Consider the following 19,831-nt stretch of genomic DNA (forward strand, 5'->3'; position numbering starts at 1 on the left):
GATGTCCTCTCTCTGTCCTTTGCCTTCTGTTTCCTCAGACCTCGGGGACAGACCAGTGTGAAGCCACAGAGTCTGATTTATGAAGGCCGCCTGCTGAGCTACAGCGCTGACCTTACTCCTGCTGTCAACGCTGTTCTCAGGGAGACTCGACTCCTGCAGACGGCGTGAACTATCATTTTTATTCCACACTGATATCTATTCATTGTTTTTGTTTTTGTTTCCATGCCAACTACATTTTTCTTCCTGAAAAACTTAAAGCTCACAAACACTCCCCTGCTGGTCTGGCTGCTGATTTGCATGCAGCTCTCTGTTCTGATATGCTTCATATTTTCTTCATGTGATTGTGTGTGAGTGTCATCTCTCTCCATTTGGACTGACTCAAACAGCAAAGTCCTCTGTTTCTGATTTTGCTACATATTATTACTTTAAAGTTGTCTGAAGTAAAAAACATATGATGTGACATAAAGTTCATCCAAATTATGAACATAGGAAACATTTTATGAAAATAGTTGGCTTGAATGGCCAACTATTGTCGGCCATCTTGAAAAATAACCATTATCCTGAAATTGTAGTGGCTAATGGGAAATATATATTCTAATGCTGTATTCACATTTGATAAATAATGTTTGTAATCTTTCTGTGATAAAAGTATACTTGGAGAACTAAGTGTTTTTAGAAAGATGTTAAAAGTTATCTCTCTTTTAGCAAGACAGGAAGTTGTTTTGGTGAAATTTCCTTCATATTGAAATGAAAAATGCTGTAAAAAAGACTTTGTTGTCAAATCTGATCTGACCTGATGCAGTGGTGGTGATCATTTTTCTCCACTCATAAAGCTGTGAATGAAATCTGAGCTTTGCTGTCAGACCACATTGTTCCTCAACTGTTAAATATACAAACTCAACTCATGCTGACATATTTCCATCAAAGTGAAGAGACACTTTGTCTTTCCACGTCTCCAAACCAGCTGGACTAGTTCAGTCATGCCAAGTAAACAGGAGATAATCATCAGTGGGATTCCTAATGCAGCCGCATTTTTAACACCGTGTAGGTTTATAAGGCCACAGGCATCCAAACCTGTTTCATGAGAAATAAAATCATCTGAGGAATTTTCACACATCCCCTGAAGTCCTGAAAGGATGAAGCATTTTCAGCAGAACCAAACGAAACGCAGCTCTGGACACGTTTGAGTTTTTATTAAATTAAGTTTATATTAAATTCACTCTAAAACCCAAACCATCACCGTAAATCAAGGCTTCTCTCCCACCTGGTTACAGTTACTTTTAATTAGCAGGAAATTAAACATTGATCTACATTTTGACGTGTATTTGCTTGATAATTTTGATCATATCTGACTAAATGTTATGCTTATTGCATCTGTCATAATTGTTGACTGATATTTTATGATGTAAATCAACTTAAAATTTAAACAAACTGGAGGAGAAGCAATCTTTAAATCTGACACATCACAAATAAAATGTTTGTCCAAACAATTTTATCAATATTTTTGAATAAATAAAAACATCAAAATGCAGCAAAATGACCAAACTGATAAAAAATCAGCTCACTGAATTAAAAGTTTTATTTATTTATACAAATATGAATCAGAAAAACATGGGATTCATCTGTATTCAACCCCCTGTACTCTGATGCCTCTAAATAAACTCCAGTGTAACCACTTGTCTTGTAAAGGCACCTTCAAGCAGAGTCCATGCTGAGTTCATCTCAGCGTTTCTGGAAGAAATTTCGTTACAATCTTAAATCAATTTCACAAACTTCGACCATCAGCAAACCAGAAAGTAGTTTTAATAAAATCTCTTTCAAATCAGGATAAAAAACTTTCTCCAGGTTGGCAGCAATAAAAGTCTTTCTTGTTAAAGTCAAAGAATGTGAAGTCAAGACGGGTTTATTTCAGCAGCATGGCTGTTCACAGAGCTTTAGGCCATAAATTCATCATACAGTCATAAATTATGAAATAATAAACAGTTCAGTTTGTCAAATATCATCAAAATCATCAGATATGTTGATTTAGTTTTTCCAGTTCCTGCTAATAATAAACCAGGAGGATTTTAACTTCTGCTCTGAAAGTGACAAACATTAAAGCTGCAGTAAGTAACTTCACCATGTTGTGACTGTTTGTCAGATGATCAGCGAAAACGTCGATCTGCTGCTTTATCCCAGCGCTAACAGCGCTAAACAACCAATCAGAGCCAGGAGGCGGGGCGTAGTGCTGTCAATCACTCTTTGTGTGGCGCTGCTTATCCCTAACTTTTTCTCCGTTCTGCTCTGTGCCACGCTGCAGCTAGCATAGCTTGTTGTGAATGCTAAGGCTAGTTAGCCTAGCCCCTGATGACAGTGGATAACGACAAGTTTTTTCTCCACCATTAGCACATTTAACAGCCAGCACATGAGGTGATTGTTAGCGCTAAGCCCCGCCTCCTGGTTGTTTTTGTGGCATTTCTTCAGACTGCAGTATTAGCTCAGGGAGGATCGATGCTTTCTCAGATTATCTGCCTCATAAACTGCCACAACTTGGTGAATGTTTTAAAACAGAGTTTTTAAAATAAAAGTTACAAACTGCAGCTTTAAAATCTACAGATTTAATAGTATTTAATATTTCTCTGGTTATGTAAATAATCGTAATTATTCTGAAAGCTTTCCCTTCGGTCGTTATGCTTCTACTCTGAATTGGGTTTTAATTGTCTGTAAACCACAATTATCAAAATTACAGGAAATACAGGTTGGCATATTTCCTTCACATGTGATAAATCCATTTCATAGTTTTATCAGAAATAAGAGACAAAATGTTGAACTTTTTAAACATTAACTTTTTAAGATGGACAGGTTGTCCGTCAGTGATTTTGTCCTGGTTTCTTAACTGACAGCTGCTAAAGTTTCTGCTGAGCTGGCATCAGCTGCCTCATCACTTCCTGTGAAAATCCCACTCAGTTCAGGCAGTGCGATGCAACTCCTGACAGACTGCCGAAGCAGGTTGTATCGAAGCAAAGGCAGAGCTTCATGTCAGTCTGCAGCAGAGCTGTCACCGATCACTGCCGCTATGAGCAGCGCCGCGCAGCGCTGCGCTCTCCAGGAGCTGCGCTCCCTCATGTTCAGCCTGGTCGTTTCCGGCCTCTCGCTCACGCTGCTGCTCTTCACCTACAGGTGAGTCCAACCTGCAGCACCAAGCTGCAGCAACCTGCAGCACCAAGCTGCAGCACCAAGCTGCAGCAACCTGCAGCACCAAGCTGAACTTATGAAGATAACTTTTACTGGACTCACTGCTGGAGAGGAAACTTTTCTTTTCCCCTCGTTTCTGTCAAAGCGTAACCTATAAACGGTTTGGAGCGTCTAATGATGCTCCTTTTAAATAATATTTATTAGAAATGGGAATATTTGTGGCTGGTCTCAACAAAACCAGGAAGAAAAATCCCCCAGGATGGTTCATTATTTGAATTCTGATGACGTCAAATTAATAAAAAAATAACGGAAAACATGTTAGCACTCATGAAACCATTTCAGAGCAGCTAAAAAGTTTCATTTTAGAAAATTTACACATAGTTCGGGTGGCAGATTATTTTATTAATGTGGGAAAATGTCATGTTTTAAGTGAAATAATCTGCCAGAATGTTTTCATTAATATTAACAAATTACTGACTTAAAACAAGCTCTTATGTCTTACTGAATAATTACTTTTTTTGTTATTTTTGTCTTATTTAAAATGTACTTTTGCACTACAAACCTGGAAATGAAAAAAGAAATCAAACAGATTTGGCCATTTGAATGTTGGAAACCAGATTTATGAGAAAAATGTTTTTAAAGTTTCATCAAATTTTCCCATAAAAATCTGAGTCAGTGCTGATTCACACACTGGGAGGCAGAGCGTCCAGGAATATCACATTCAGCCACTTTTCATAACTTCACTGCTAAAATATACAGCATATGGCTGAAACAGAGTGTGGAGAGGTTTCCAGTTTTAAACAAAAATAAATCTTTAGCACATTTTCAGACCAACACAAAGGGTTGGAGTTGGAGGCAGAGTTGACAAAAAGTATTTGGCAAAAAGCCGAAAAAAGTTTTAAATACTAATCGAGTAAAAATACTTAATAAAATTACTTGAAAAATTACAAAGTCATAATAAAATTACTTTTATGTTGTGTTTCACAGCGCAGTAAAAATACACTTAAAAGTAAAAATGTTTTAACTAAAGAAGTAGTTTTTATTAAAAGCAGTTGAGTAAATGTAATGAGTTCCTGTCATGAAATGGGGTTGTTGGTGGTGAGGAGATGAACGCAGAGACCAGGTATGAAGTTAATGATGGTTTAATGATAAGATAAGGCTCAAAAAACAGTCCAAGACAGGCAGCACAGCGAGAGGCAAGCACACAGCTAGATGCCGGTAGCAACTGACACACACAGGACTGAAAACGAGAGCTAACACAATCCAGGACTAATGCAGTTCCACTGGAGAGTGTGGCAGGACAAACTTAGAACGTTTGACAAAACTTAAACATAGACAAGGACCCGACGAGGAACACAGACAACAGGTGGGTTTAAATACACACGGGGTAATTAAGGGAATGAGACACACCTGGGGAGCAATCAACGGGGAGGACAGGACTGAGACTCACAGGAACAGGACTACACAGGAAAAAACTCAAAAATAAACACACAGAAACGCGGATCTTGACAGTTCCTACTGAACAGGAATAATTCCTCCTTAACCAGGAACAGAGAAGATATTACATTACATTACACTCAGCTCAGTGCTGCAACAGCAGAGTACGACAAGCGTGTGAAGGTGTGTGTGTGTGTGTGTAGGTGCGTTTGTTTGTAATACCTTGTGGGGACAATTTTCCTGACATATACTACGTTGTGGGGACCAATCGCTCCTCGGGGGACCGGGCCTGGTCCCCACGAGGGGAAACCCTGTTTTTGGGTCAGGGGTCAGATTTAGGGCTAAGGTATGAATTGAGTTTTGGTTGGTTAGGGTTAGGTATGTGATGGTTAGGGTTAGGTATGTGATGGGTAGGGTTAGGAAAAGGGTAAAGGTCAGGTTTAGGCTGTAGAAATGAATGGAAGTCAATGGAAAGTCCCCACAAAGATAGCAACACAAACATGTGTGTGTGTGTGTGTGTGTGTGTGTGTGTGTGTGTTTCACATGTATCATAATTTGTGCTCTAAAAGCTTAACTGAGCAGCTCTGTCTTCATCATCTCCTTTTCTGATCAGATATATTTATTTTAAAAAATCCAATAAATGTTTAAAACTTCACTGGATTAAATTAGTGTCGTATTTAAACTCAAGCTGGATTTTTACTGTTATGTTTTCAGCTTTGGATACTTTTTCTTTTATCTTCTGCTTTTCCAGTAACAGGCAGCTGTTATAACTGTGTCGCAGCTCTTTGTAAGGGATGAATTTGCATGTTATTTATTAGCTGGTTGGCGGGCAGCCTGCCCGTGTCACGCCGCTGTGTGTCGCTCTGCAGGTCAGACCTGACCTTCCAGGCCGTCAATCCTCCAGAGTTTCAAACTTCAGCCCGGCCGACGGAGCCTTACATCACGACTGCAGGAATGACAGGTGAGCTGCTGCAGTCTGGGGCTTTACGACGGATCCTAACGGTCTGCTGGACACCCAGAGGAAACGCTCTGATGCTGACGTCATTGTCCACAGTGATCCAGTTTCCACATCTTATTATTCACAGCAGCTTTTAAATCTGACATGCTAAGCAGATAGACATTATGAAACATTCAATAATTAAACCTCTAGGAAAGTCTGGGGCTGAAAATGACGGCTCTGTGCTTTGACTGTGCCACATGTGGACCAAAATGGCTGCTGACTGATGCTGCTGCTCGCCATACTGCTGGTTAAATCTGATGTTATCTTTTCTTTTCTTTCTCTCTTTAGTTATCAGAGGACAAACAGCCCAGCTGCTGAGGATAAACGGCTCCAGGACTCTCCTCACATCCGCTTACCTGGAGCATCGCACCAAAAGGAAGGAGGTCAGCTTTCATTTTCACCGCCACTGAAAAGAAACAGCAGCAACCGGCAACTTTAGAAGAGAACAACTGCAACCTTCACTTCAGTTTATTTTATTAAGCTTATATGTGAAAAAACTAAATTTAATATGAAAGCAGGTAGTTTGTATTTCTGCCACAAGTTCAGGTTTGTTTCTGTAAATATCAGCAGAGAGGATTAATTCCTTTTTTAAAAATTATTTTTTAAAAATGAAATCTATAGCAACCATTATAAAACCTAATTCATGTTCAGTAGTTCTGTTCTTACACTTCATTCAGTTCCATTGAATCTCTAAAACAGGTTTAACTTCCATGAGCCTTTTAGACACATTTAATTGACAAATATTAACTTTTTAAGATTTTAGTTTGTGATAAATTAAAATAGTCTCCAGTTCCCAGAATTGGTAGTAACTAGTTACATTTACTCAGTTACAATTACTTGAGTAACATTTTGGGCGGAAAGTACTTTTGGGAGTATTTTGACTTTTTCTCTAAACTTCAGTAAAATTTCTGGATTTTCTTCCCAATGAGTGAAAAACAAAAACGTTTTAACCAGAAAGTCACCAGACAGAGACACACCTGGAGTTTCTGTTCAAGTTTAATTCATTTTTATTGAAAGAAACTGATTTATTTTGCCTGATTTTATTTTATTTTTATTGATGTTTATATTAATTATTTATATGATTTAGGACTACATTGTAATTTTAGCCCTTAAATTAACTAAATTTCTACTTACCCTTTTTGGTCCATTTGATGATGTAATTTATAAATATTTAATGATTGATAATTTGATCAGTTACTCAGTACTTCAGTAAACCTTTTTACCAAATACTTTATATGATAATCTAAATGTTTATTTATAGAAAGCATTTTCATTTTGATATTTAAAATACCAAAATTTCCACATGACTTTTTGTGTCATTTAAAAATATTTTTAAGCATTTTTACTTTATTCTTTTTTACTCTTGACTAATTTCTTGGACGGTTACTTTTAATTTTACTTGAGTAAAATCATGTTAGTGTCGTTTCTCTGCCTCCCATTTCAACCCTTGGCAAACCATTTGGAAAATGAGAAACATTTATTTTTAGAACATTTAAAAAGAAAACCTCTCCATATTCTTTAAGTTTCAATCCCAGTTGCATATTCTAACAACGTGACGGAGTGGCTGGATGTGACATTTTGTGCGGCAGGTTCGGATTATTGCCATAATGCAGCGCAGTGAGAGAGTGAAGCTCCACTGCCACCTCCACTGCCGCCACCAGCTGCACGTCTCCAGCGCCGCCGTCCGGATCCACAGGGACCACTTCCGCTTCCGCTTCGGCACGGCGGACATCTTGTGTCCCGTCCCCTCAGGATGCGAGACGCCTGGTTACGTCGCCGTCACCTCGGCTGCCACCAAGGACGAAGGTAGAAATGTCAGTTTGGTTAAATAAAAACATGGAAGACTTTATGATAAACACTGGGAAAGTATTTTATTATAACGATAAATATATTGTTAATGTTCAGTTAAAAATGCAATGAGTTAATTTGTTTTTGCGCAATTTATTCAGATTAAACACAGAGTGAAATAAACATTAACATAAAATAATCCACTCAGTTTGTTTTAAACAGTTTTCTTATCCAAAATGTATTTATTTTTTCTGACTGGGATTTAAAATATGTATTTACTGTTTATAATCAAATTTAGGTTCAGAATAGTTTAAAGTTGCACCAGTCAGACTTTTCTCTTCCACCAGACCTTTTCTTCCCTCCATGGATTTAAACAGAGAAATTTTCTGCAACTTCTGTGTGTCAGGAGGAAAATTAGTTCCAAAGTTTCATCGTTTTTAAACTAATCAAATGTTTTCTTTTAATGAAGGAGCTTTACTTTTAGATTACATAGGTGATAGTTCAGTTTGAAGATGTGTTACATATTCTAAAAAAATAAGACTTTGGTGATTCTTCATCCACATTTATTTAGAAAAAAAGAAAACTGAACCAGTCAAACATTTTCCCTTTGGGGGCATTTTCATGTCCAACGTTAATTTATTATAGACACCAGTTTAGCTGTGTCCATTCATAGTTACAGCTGCAGACAGAGCGAGTACGGGAGCCCGGCGGTGACACTTTGCTATAAATGGCTTGTAAAAAAGAGAGAACTCGGTGTAAAAACAACTTATGGTTTCTAAAACGTGTTTTTTGTTGTTTCAAATCAGAAATTGATAATCTTGAGTTTCTGGAGGTTGGAAATCAAATCGAACAGACGACCTTTCCTTACAACTTCACCTGCTGCTTCTCCGCCATGTACGACTTCACCAACGTCCTGCAGGTAACGTCACGTTCGTTAAAAAATAGCAAATACAAACGAACAAGAGTTTAATGGGATGAAATGATGCAAAGAAATACGTTTTCTCTCCCTTTACAGCTGATTTTAAACGGATCCTTTTTATTTATCTTGTATCTTCCTGTACATGTTTGAAAGCTGAACCTGCAGCTTGTGTCAGGTGATGTTTGTGGCAGTAAACTGGCTTTGTGTTGCAGCTGGTGCAGAGTCTGGAGATGCTTCAGTTTCTGGGAGTCAACAGAGTCGTCGTCTACAAGACCAACTGCAGCGCCGACGTCCAGCGAGTTCTGGACCACTACTCAGAAAAAGGTTCAGTCCGGACGTTAATGTCCACGTCTGTCCGCATAAACAGCTCATTAATATTAATGAGAATGTGAGTTAACACTTTAATAAACTACTAACAAAGAAAGTTACTAAATTAATCACCTTTTCAACATAAATCAGAGGATTTGGAAACATCTGCTCTAATATCTTGGCACAGATTCTCTGTTGGTTTTAAGCTTGGGCTTTGACTAGACCTTCTGAACAAACAAAAATGCTTTTATGTCAGCCTTTTTACATGTTATTTTAATGACTCAATATGTGTGATTTTAGTTGCAGTTCTTATTTAACATAAACACAGTAATTCCAACATGTTGGTTTTGCAAACATTTGTGATGAAAACGCAGCTGCTGACAGCAGTTCTCATATTTTTAAAGCCTGTGGATGTTCCAGAACAAACATGTTTGGTGCTTTTTAGGTTTAAATTGTTTTTTTATTCCTTTAAAGTTAGAAAACTGTTGCTATGGTAGTGAGTGTGAACTTAAACCTGCCTGTGTCTCTCCAGGTCTAGTGGAGGTGATTCCTTGGTCGCTGTCCAAGTACCTGAATGTTTCTCGAAAAGCTTCTCCTCAGCAAAGTCCTGGTGACATCCACTACTTCGGTCAGATCCCGGCGCTCAACGACTGCCTGTACAGATTCATGTACCGGTCCAGATACGTGGCGCTGCACGACCCGGACGAGCTCATCCTGCCGCAGACGGTCGGCAGGTAGAGCTTCTGTTTCACATTAAAACGACTTTATCAGTAAAGTTTTTCCTCCAATAAATGTCCTGAAAGGCAAACAGGACACCTTAAACATCATCTTATGCAGCATCTTCTGGTTTCCCTGAAATATTTTAATGATGCAATAGTTTTCCTTTGTGCTGCACTGCAAAAACACAAAATCTTACCAAGGAATTTTAGTGCAAATGTCTTAGTTCACTTGAAAAGAGACAAAACTAACTTAGTAGCAACTTTTCACCAAGAAACAGCAGCTTGTTCTAAGTCAGTAATTCCTTTCTATTTATTTTAAAAACTCTTAATTTGATTGACTGATAAATTTAGTTATAGTAAGACATTTTTAGAATGTTGTAAGTGAAATAATCTGCCAGTGGAACTAAAACTTTTCATCAATATTAAAGAATTATTGACTTAAAATAAGCTGCTAGCTCCTTCCGACTAGCCAGCTGCGATTAGCAAACACCTGGTGGACCCACTGAGCTCAATGTAGGAGCTACTTCTTAGAACAACGCTGGTAAAAATGTTGTTAAAGGGTTAATAGAGAAGCCATGTTGGGATGACTTCCTGGAGGAGGAGCTTCAGAAAGAGCAGGAGCTTCTTAAAGAGATAGGCGCCCAATTTCAATCTGTTTTTTCACGTAAACGATATAATCTGCCTTTATATCTGTTATCTGTTTTAAATTATTTGTTTAAAACAAGCTCCCATATCTTGCTGTAAGTCAGTTTTGTCTTATTTCCAGTGTACTAAGATATTTGCAGCAGAAACTATTTGCTCAGGTTGTGTTTTTGCAGTGTGCTCACCAAGTTTTGAATGTGTTTTTACTGATTTCGATCGTTTTCTCTGCAGCTGGATGGAGTTGCTGCCGCTGCTGAAAAAGAAGTACGGCGCTGACAGGTGTTACACCTTCGAGAATAACTGGATCCCCATGGAGTTTGAGTTGCCGCCTCCGAAGCCCAACGCTCTGCCTGCAGTGGACCAGTGGCAGAACGTATCGGGGGTCAACATCCTGGCTCACCTCTACAGAGAACCCTTCATCCCCAGGAGAAGGCAGCACAACGCCAAGATCATCGTCAACCCCAGAGCGGTGTTTGCCACGTCTGTCCATGGAGTCCTACAGCCACAGAAATCCTGCATCTGGGTTGACAGGAAGTTAGCCCGGATGTACCACATAAAGTAAGCCGAGGCCTCTGAACTTTGAACTTCAGGTTCACCAGGAAGGTCGTTTGGGAACAGTGAAGTGTTTTTTAATTTGATCTCTTGGGCAAATCAAAAGCTTGTGTTTTTTTAAAAAGTTGACAAATAATTTAATCAAAACCCTTTGGAAAAGTATTCCTATAACAGAACTGTCCTGCAGACTGACGTCTGTCTCTGACGTCTGTGCTTTCTGTCTGCAGACCTCGAGGACCGCCCAAACACAAGGAGAAGCAGCTGATATATGAGGGCAGACTGCTGGGCTACAGCAGCCATCTCATTCCTGCTGTCAACGCTGTTCTCAAACAGACCGGACTTCTACCTGAGGCAACGTGAACTGGACTCTGGATCTCACAATGTTTACTGAAAGCCGCCAAGACCTGGAGGCAGAAATTATTTCACACAACAAGCTCTGGAAATGTGAAGCTCCTTCTGACATATCACATCATTTTACCTCGACTGCTCAGCCATGACCAGCTGTGACTGTGTTGAACTAATGGTGTTATTATGTCTTTATTTCCTATAAGACTTTGTGTGGAAAGTGCTTGAGTTAAAATGAAGGCCAGAGCAGATTTCTGCTGCTGCAAAACATAAACAGAAGTTAGTTTCTCACAAAAGACTTAATTCTTGTGCATAAAACATTTTACTGAGATCGATGCCTGTGTTTCAGTCTGTCACTTTAATTTAGAATAATATTCTAATAAACCTGACAGTGATTTTCATCTTTAACAAGCACACACTGCCACTTTATAGCTCTTTATAGTATAATCACATGACTATGTTCCTTCACTTACACAACTGAAATATGTGATTTAACATCTTGAAATTGGGCCTCTGTCTCTTTAAGAAGCTCCTGCTCTTTCTGAAGCTCCGCCTCCAGGAAGTCGTCCCAACATGGCTCCTCTATTGACCCTTTAAAAATGTGTTGCTAGCATTACACTGAGCAGCAGCTCCTATAATAGCTCAGCAGCTGTTTGCTAATTGCTGCTGGCTAGTCTGAAGGAGCTGAGAGGGGAGGAGCTGCTCCTCGGAGGCGGGTCCACCCAGCTAAACGGTTGCCATGGAGATTGAAGGATTTCTCAAACATGCTTAAAAGAATCAAAGCAGGTTTGTTTTTGATGAAGGAAAAACTTTATGTGATGTATATAAAAAAGTAGATTCTACATGATACTGCCCCTTTAAGTATTTGTGACTTTATGACAAAGCAGTTCAAAAGACAGGAACTAAGTAAAATTACGTCTCTCACCAAACACAAACTGGGCGTCAGTCCCAAACATGTCGGTAGAAGGTCAAAGGTCAAGGCTGGATTGTGATTTTGTGAAGGTGAAGATATTAATCCTCTTTTCTTCCTGGAGAAAAATAACAAACAACCGAAGAAGATTCAGCAATTTTCCTGCTGCTTCACTTTGTGTTGAACTTCTACTGAAGCCAAAGTTATTTTTTATCTGTAAAACCTCAAGACTTTCAGAAACATGCTTATTAAACTTTTATTTTTAGATGACGGATATGATTAAAACCACAGAAATGTCGCCTCTGGAGTATTTGGTCCACAGTTTAAGGTGAGATTTTAACGTGTCCCAAGCAGATAAATATCTGGATTTGTAGTAAAATAAGGACCTTAAGTTTTAAAAGGAAATTAATAACTTTCTTTAAAGGCATTAAAAATGAGTTACTGGTGTTGGTAATTAATGTTTCCCCGTCTTTTATTTGTTCTACTTTACTTTCTTTTTTTTGAGCAGTAAATCTGTCTGCAGGCTGTGTGTGTGTGTGTGTGTTCTAACCTCTTCAAGACCTAGAAAATAAAAGTGATGAAGTATTTATGAGGGAAAACAGAGCATGTTATTATGCAACAGATTTACTTGGTGGTTTAGTTTTTATGAGCTGGTTCATAAAACCGGTTTGACCAACGGATCCAAGACTTTCAAGGCCGCGGTGGTTAATGACAGGTTGTTATGTCAGTCTTATTCACACCCTTCAAATAAACTGTCACCAGCATTTAAATAAACTAACTTTTAGTTTTAACATAATTTTTAAATATACTATCAAATTATTATTCTCTTCAGAAAGGCACAAACAGAAACATAAAACAATTTGCAAATATTTCTTCAGTTTAATAAAATTTCCTGTCAGTTTTCTTTTTTCCTTTGATCAAATTGTAATGATCAAATTTCCTGAAGTGTCATAATAATAATAATAATAATTAATAATAATAATAATAATAATAATAATAATAATTAACAACACATTTTTAAACATGTTTTAACTGAACTCTAATCTTCGTACAGTTTAACTGGGGAAACGTCCAACTGACTTTTATTAAAAACATTAAAGAGTACCAAGGCAAAAGTAAGAATAAAAACAGAAAACTTTATTCTACACGTTTATTCAAAGGAGACATGATCAGAGAAACCTTCAGGAGGAAGCATGAAAAACCAGGAAGAAATTCAGTTTTATTTAAAAACATTCTGCAAACGTTCATCTCCAACAGAGAACCATAAAGACTGTAATCAAGTAAAAAATGTCGCTACTTCTGCATACTTTTACTCAAAGGTAAAGTGACTCCAGAGAAAAGTTTGTGCTGGATTCTCCCACCACAAACAGGATTTACTTTTTCATCATTTACATTAATATTATGCATACAGTAAATTAAGTTCAAGTTGTTTATTTAGACATATTTTCTAATGGGTGAAAACTTTGTCTGGTTTATTTATATTTGTTATTTTTTCATAAACTCAGACCAGCTGGAGGAGGAAACCAGGAACATAACAATATTATTTCTGCTAACCGACACTTTGATTTATTTTCTTCATATTCTGCTTCAGGTCATTTTGTTTTCTTTTTGTCCCTGTGTTGTGTTGTGGCTCCCCCATGTGGCAGGTTTAGGTTACTGCAGCCCTATTTATGCATCCTTTGTTTTTTGTCCGCAGGTTTACTCTGAGGCAGTGACGTGCGGTCAGAGGAGGCAGGTGAGGCAGCAGGAAGCTGAGCCTCACCTGGGATTGCGCAACCTCTCGCTAACTGCACTGGCTGCCATTCTATGAGAGCATGTTCGTCCTGTCTGTACGCCGGTAATAAAATGGCTAAAAAACATTTAATATATGGACTGATTTTCCATAATTTAGCTTGTGTATATAATGTACAGTGTTTGTTTTTTTTTGTCACCAACTGTGTGTGTATCGTGTTTTGTGTGCGGAGGAGCGATCAGAAACGGCAGAAAACAGACTCCAGGGGAGGCAGGCAGTTCTCTTGCCTCATGGCAGGGGGCGCTCATGATCCCAGATATTGTGACTCCACAACTGCAGAGTAAGACACAGTGAGCTAGCCATGGAGCTAGCCACACAGTAAATAAGTAAAGTACAGCGACATATTTGTTTTCTCAACTCTTCCGACGTCAACATGAAAGACTACATTCCTACACTTGAACAGTTTTCTAAAGTGGATTTTCAATTGAAGCAGGAGAAAATAACTAAAGGAAGACCAACACCAGAGCTGAAAGTTTTGCTTCGAGACAGTTTGATGATTCTTAAACGGAGTAGAAAAGACATGCCGAGGATAGACTTGGCTTTGGATGAACGGATATTTTTGTGCAGAATTAGCGGTGCATGGATTTCATTGATAGATAAAGGTAAGACAGCAATAAGATGTTTTTTTTTAATGAAATGTGCGTTTTTTGGGGTAGTTTGTATGTCTAAATAATTCAGTAAAGTAGAAGCGGTAGCTAATCTACCACAGTAATTATTTATTTATTAAACATTAAGCCTAAAACATACTACAACAACCGACTTAATGTCCTGTGTGCAAAATTCTTGAATGTTTTTTGGTGTTAAATCCTAAAACATGAAGTGGCATTGTTGTCAGTTGCTATGGCAACGAGTCTGCGTAGCTTAACGAATACAGATCACTTTGCTGTGGATCATAGCACGAAATCAATATCTACATTTCTAAGTTTCACAGAGTTAACGCGGCTATGGATGACATGTAAATGATTCGTCTTTTTGCCCTCCAGCGAAATTTCCGTACGTCCAATAATATGTGGTGTCTAAGTCATAAGTCAGTGCCTCACCAGCAATGAACCTCACCGCACGTCACTGCTCTGAGGTGTGTGTGAATGGTTGTGTGTCCTGCGATGGACTGGCGACCTGTCCAGGTGACCCCGTCTCTCGCCCGAAACGTTTGCTGGAGAGGCAGCAGCTCCTCCTGACCCCACAAGGGACGAGGGAGTTAGAATATGGATGGATGGGTGGATGGGTGGATGGATGGGTTTACTATGAGTTCAGTCAAATTGGATCAAAATTCGTGTTATTTATTATTTGATTTATTTTATTTTGGAGTTTGATCATTTGTTAACGACTTTTGACATTATTAACTTTACATTTTTCTCATTTTGAACACCTTCTGTTTCTGTTTGTTTGGTCCCTTACAAAGCAGCTCTGGAAAATAAAGAGTTTATTTATGTTCATAACCACTTCAAATGTAAATGTAACAGTAAAATATTTACACAAAAACATTTTGAAAAGAGAGGGGGAAGGAGCGCTCTAATTAGAAGTGACAGACACAAACGTCCAACAAAGATGAAGGTACACTGTAAAACACTTGAGCTGCATTTAGTTGTGTCGACTATCTTGCACTTTTTAAGTCAAATAAATTTAGTGAGTTTTAGTGCATATGACAGCAGTAAGTTGTGTTAACTTTTTATTAATTTAGTTAAAACTCTAATAGTTGAATAAACGAGAGCTTTTAGGTTAGCACTTTAAAAAACTCAAAGAAGAAAAAGATAGGAACTATTTCCCAGAATGCTTAGCGGCGTTTTTGTGTCTTGAGAAGGAAGTGCGTTACATTCATATGTATTTATGTTACATTGATCTGACTCTTGCGTGTTATTACATTAAATGTTTATTTTAATGCAGCTGACAGTTTGCAAAGTTTGAATATAACGTTTTGCTCAAAAGAAATCTTTTTTCTTTTTTTATCAGAATTCATTGTAAAAGTTAATAAAATTATTAGATCAGAAATTTTGTTAATGTAATTTGAAACAAGGATTTAAAGTATTCTAAATTAAATTAATATGTTATTTTAACTAATTTGTGCTCTTTAATGAGGTGACGGCAATTTTTTTTTCTTGCATATTGTGAAACAATTATTTGGTTTAAATTGCATCATTAAGTTAAAACTCACAATTCAAGATTAATTAACTTAAAAAATTATGTTTTGACAACTAGTTTCTAGTTGTTAAATCAATCTTATGAACTTTAATTTCTGAGTTAAACATTTTTCTAAAATGACTGAGCTGTCCTGCCATAATGCCATGTTAACAACCAGCCTGTGAAGATATTCATGAATATCTGATATATTTCTTCATAAAGTGTTTGGACTGATTTGCTCGGCTCAGTGTACAATAAGGAAACAATCCTAACATCTTATGAAAACACAAGGCCTACAGTAAAACTTTGACAGCAAAAATGTTTTATTTTTAATTCATATTCAAGTCTTATACTTTTAATGATAAATAAAACCTGGGTAACAGCATTCGAAACCAAACAGGGTAACAATTGGTGTAGAAACAGGGACTATAACGATCTTCCCTTTAACATTTGAAGTTGTTCTTCAACAGTTTGTGCAAAGAAATCCTTAAGGCATAATAACCAACTGAGACAGAACAGGACTGAATCTAAATCAAATCAAATCAAATTTTATAGCACATTTCAGCAGCAAGACATTTCAAAGTGCTTTACATCATTAAACGCAAAAACACAGAGTCATGCAACATTGAATAAACAATTAAAAACATTAAATTTCCCGCCGAGTCGAAGTTCTGCCCTTTTTACCAGAAAGCATAAAAGAACAAAATGCATATTAGCTCTGAATGAGTCAGTTTGTTCAAACTGTTGCTGCTTCAGCCTTTATGGATCATCAGGTTTCAGCTCTTTCCTTTGCAAAACCATCAATTCCACCTGCAATGAAAAAGAGTTTTGATGTTTACTGGAATTACACGTTGCTCAGCTTAAAGTTAAACTGTTTTTGAAATGCCTGCTGAGAAACATGGAGGCTGTCGCTAATAAAACATTTAGATGAAACAGAAATACAGACTGTCTAAAAACTTGACTACGACCATTTACTTAGTTAATGTAATCGTTTCTGAAATAATAGCCATTAATCCTCAGGCTGCAGTCTGACGAGCCTCTCAGCTAAAACTCATCCCTTATTGTTCGAATGTGAGAAAAAAAGTCTGAGTTCAGTCTTGATGCTGCAACAGTTTGATGAATGAAAACAACATGTTTTTGTCTGATTGTTGTCTTTGCATCTTCATGAAGAATACATGCTGCTGTGAAGCTGCAGGATTACAGACAAACACTGGATCTTTGCTCAGGTCATATTGCCAACAGCAGCCTGGAATGACTTGAGCCATGCACTTACTGCAGAGTTTGAAGTTCATAATCTGGACTCTCCATGAGCTCTAGGAGCGGCTGAACGTTGGGATCTTCCAAGTTGTTGTAGCTCAGGTCAAGTTCTGTCAAATGGGACGGGTTGGACTTCAGAGCCGAGACCAGAGAATCACAGCTGATCTCAGTCAAACGGCAGTTAGCCAGCCTGCATGAAAGATAAACGGTGAGAAACTATTTAGCTTCGGAGGACATAACAAATCCATATTAATACATATAAATTGTCATACAATTATTATTCAGCAGCCATAAAACCTGAGGTGATGTAGAATATTTAATGGCAGCTTTCACTTGAATTGACCACACAAATTATATGAGGGATTTTTTTAATCTATTTTTTACATAAGGATCTGACTCAGACTGTTCCTTTTTCTCCCACAGGAAAAGTCGATGTTCAAACATAGTCAATATACATTTAAAGGAAAAAATAGAAATGTAAAATGTAAATAATATATATAAATGATACATCTTTCTTAAGAAACATTAGCTTTTAAAAGAAGCAAATTAAGTTTTACTCAACCTAATTACAGAAGAATAAAATAGATTTTACTGGGGGATCCAGTCAAGCCTCTGCAGTTTAATCTTAGCACAATTTCCCATAAAATTAATCACAGCACAAAATTAAGATACGGGATCATACTTTAAAATCTTGATTCTGCAGAGCGGACTCTCCAGACAACCAATTAGCTCCTTCACACCAGAGTCTTTCAGGTCTTGGTTCCTGCTAAGATCCAGCTCTTGCAGGTGGGACGGATTGGACTTCAGAGCCGAGACCAGAGAAGAACAGCTGATCTCAGTCAAACTGCACTCTATCAGTCTGCAGAAAGGATAAAACATCTGAGCTGACAGCAGCAACAATGATGCCATTAAATACACATGTGGACAAAATTTTTGGTATCCTTCTGTTAATTACCAAAAAGCCCAAAACTGACACTGAAATAACTTAAAAGTAACATGAAATAAGAATTTACTAAAAATTATCCAACAAAAACCAGATATCGCTTTTTAAAATAGTAGATCAACAAAACTGCTTAAAAAAACAAAAACTGATGAAACAGAGATGGACAAAAGTGATGGAACCTTTAGATCACATGTGTCAAACTCAAGGCCCGCGGGCCACAAGCGGCCCGCCATGTCATTTTATGTGGCCCCCCCCAGCATTTTATAGGCCGACAATTGACTTAAAATATTCAAAATTGACTACAAACTACATCTCCCACAATGCATTCCGATTATTACCAGCCAACATTACTGCTTCTCGCCACTAGAGAGCAGCAGAGTCACCTCAAACTGCTTATTGGTTTTCCCAGCGAATAAAACATCGACAAGCTAACATCAAAACGTCCAAGAAAAGAAAAATCAATTTACAAGTAAGACTGTGAATGAAGATGTGTGAGTTGGTGTCAGGGCGGCAGGTGGCGCTAGACTTTTTTGTTATCCATTATCTTGACCGACAACATAAAAAAAATTGGTCATGTACTATTTTTATCCGTGAAATTACAATCATATTAACATCGGCCATTTAGCCGCATTTTATGCGGTTTAGTTAATATTCACCGTGAATCCAGATCCCATCACCAATTAAGCAGATAAATGTATCTACATTTTTCTCGTAGTGACAAAAACCACCCCAATAACTTTTAATAAATTAAATTAAGCGACTTCACTAAAATTAGCATCACTTCACCCGCTGGGGTCTGAACAACTTCCTCCTGGTTCCCATCTGCAGAAAAATCTGCGCTAATTCATCAGTCAGTTGGATCTGTCTGATCCAAACAGATCAACTGAACTCTGAGTGTTTTACCCTGAGCGGTCCGGTGTGAGCTTTTACCAGGATTTTTTTTTTTTGTGTGGTTTTGCTTCTCCCAAACGGACAGATGATGTTACGTCTGCAGCTCCTCCAGAGCGCCGCTCTCCTGGGTAACGTGAACCCAGAAGGATCCATTTGTTAAATCCGCTGGATGAGTTACTTCCAGCGGTTTCTAATTCTTCGACGTGGCAGAGCCGCGTCCGCAGTGGTTGAGCAGCGGACTGCGCAAGTTACAGTCTAATTCACTTCTGTGTCGTCATTTATTTCCTCAAGATAAACTGCTGGCTCCTCAAATGGATTAACACTCTTTAGTTTTCTCTGGTCTGTAATGGAGACTTGAATTTAACGTGTCATTTTTCAACAAAAGGTTCATTTGTAAGTATTGATTTTATTTGTTAGTCATTTACCCAAGTCTCTGTAGAACCATTTGTCTCTGCTAATGACATTTTTTGATCCCAGGCTTATTTTATGGACTGAACAGACACCATTATACATTTTGAACTGTTGATTTTATATTTGAACCATTTTTTATTGTAAAGTGTTTATTTTATTTTTGTACCATTTTATATTTTGAAGTGTTGATTTTATTTTTGAACCCTTTATTTTGAAGTGTTGATTTTATTTTTGAACCCTTATTTATTTTGAAGTGTTGATTGTCTGAAAGACCTCACACACATGAATTGCCCCATGCAGGGTTTGAACCGACGACCTCAGCATTACCGGCACTGTGCTCTAACCTGCTGAGCTAACTCACCTACCTTACAAACTGTGGAGTTTCCATGGATTTAAGAAGAACTTACATGATCTTACCACAATGAAGATTTGATAAAAGTGCTTATATTCTAATGTTTTTCAAAACAACATACATAATATTTTATTTTCCAGAGATTTTGTATTTTGAAGTGTTGATTCTATTTTTGAACCATTTTTAATTTTCAAGTGTTGATTGTATTTCAGAGATATTTTTTATTTTAATGTGTTAATTTTATTTTTGAACCATTTTTAATTTTCAAGTGT

At 37.6% G+C, this 19,831-nt stretch overlaps 2 protein-coding genes across 5 annotated transcripts in view; one reads left to right on the forward strand and one right to left on the reverse strand.

Annotated features, from left to right (window-relative positions):
* Positions 1-2,835: 2,835 nt before the first annotated feature.
* LOC103152999 (uncharacterized) lies at positions 2,836-11,293 on the forward strand. Of its 2 annotated transcripts, none has more exons than XR_001658869.1 (9): positions 2,836-3,159; positions 5,481-5,572; positions 5,900-5,994; positions 7,201-7,417; positions 8,206-8,318; positions 8,531-8,642; positions 9,160-9,361; positions 10,220-10,611; positions 10,718-10,814. XR_001658869.1 is itself a non-coding variant. In XM_016661610.1 (9 exons), the coding sequence occupies exons 1-9, from the start codon at positions 2,960-2,962 to the stop codon at positions 10,898-10,900; spliced, it is 1,491 nt and encodes a 496-aa protein (XP_016517096.1). In that variant the 5' UTR covers positions 2,850-2,959; the 3' UTR covers positions 10,901-11,293. The 2 variants fall into 2 exon arrangements, 1 of the variants encoding a protein (XP_016517096.1); XM_016661610.1 differs by having other exon boundaries at positions 2,850-3,159; positions 10,220-10,546; positions 10,768-11,293.
* A 4,751-nt stretch (positions 11,294-16,044) lies between these two features.
* The window catches only part of LOC103152950 (NACHT, LRR and PYD domains-containing protein 12-like), a 14,079-nt gene continuing 10,292 nt past the window's right edge, over positions 16,045-19,831 (reverse strand). For all 3 annotated transcript variants that reach the window (XM_007573660.2, XM_007573659.2, XM_016661608.1), the window contains 3 exons: positions 17,645-17,821; positions 16,979-17,152; positions 16,045-16,515 (listed from right to left, as the gene is read on the reverse strand). In XM_007573660.2, the coding sequence (XP_007573722.1) occupies positions 16,506-16,515; positions 16,979-17,152; positions 17,645-17,821 (361 nt within the window). In that variant the 3' untranslated portion in view covers positions 16,045-16,505. The remainder of the gene's footprint in view (positions 16,516-16,978; positions 17,153-17,644; positions 17,822-19,831) is intronic.

This window comes from Poecilia formosa, unplaced genomic scaffold (assembly GCF_000485575.1).
Source record: "Poecilia formosa unplaced genomic scaffold, Poecilia_formosa-5.1.2 Scaffold337, whole genome shotgun sequence".
NCBI classification, from domain to species: domain Eukaryota; kingdom Metazoa; phylum Chordata; class Actinopteri; order Cyprinodontiformes; family Poeciliidae; genus Poecilia; species Poecilia formosa.

What these genes read in the sequence shown, in the direction of transcription:
- LOC103152999 (XM_016661610.1), top strand. Translation starts at nt 2,960, where the DNA reads ATGCAACTCCTGACAGACTGCCGAAGCAGGTTGTATCGAAGCAAAGGC. An exon ending in GGACCACTACTCAGAAAAAG is followed by an intron (nt 8,643 to 9,159) that starts GTTCAGTCCGGA and finishes GTGTCTCTCCAG; the next exon opens with GTCTAGTGGAGGTGATTCCT. An exon ending in GCCCGGATGTACCACATAAA is followed by an intron (nt 10,547 to 10,767) that starts GTAAGCCGAGGC and finishes TTCTGTCTGCAG; the next exon opens with ACCTCGAGGACCGCCCAAAC.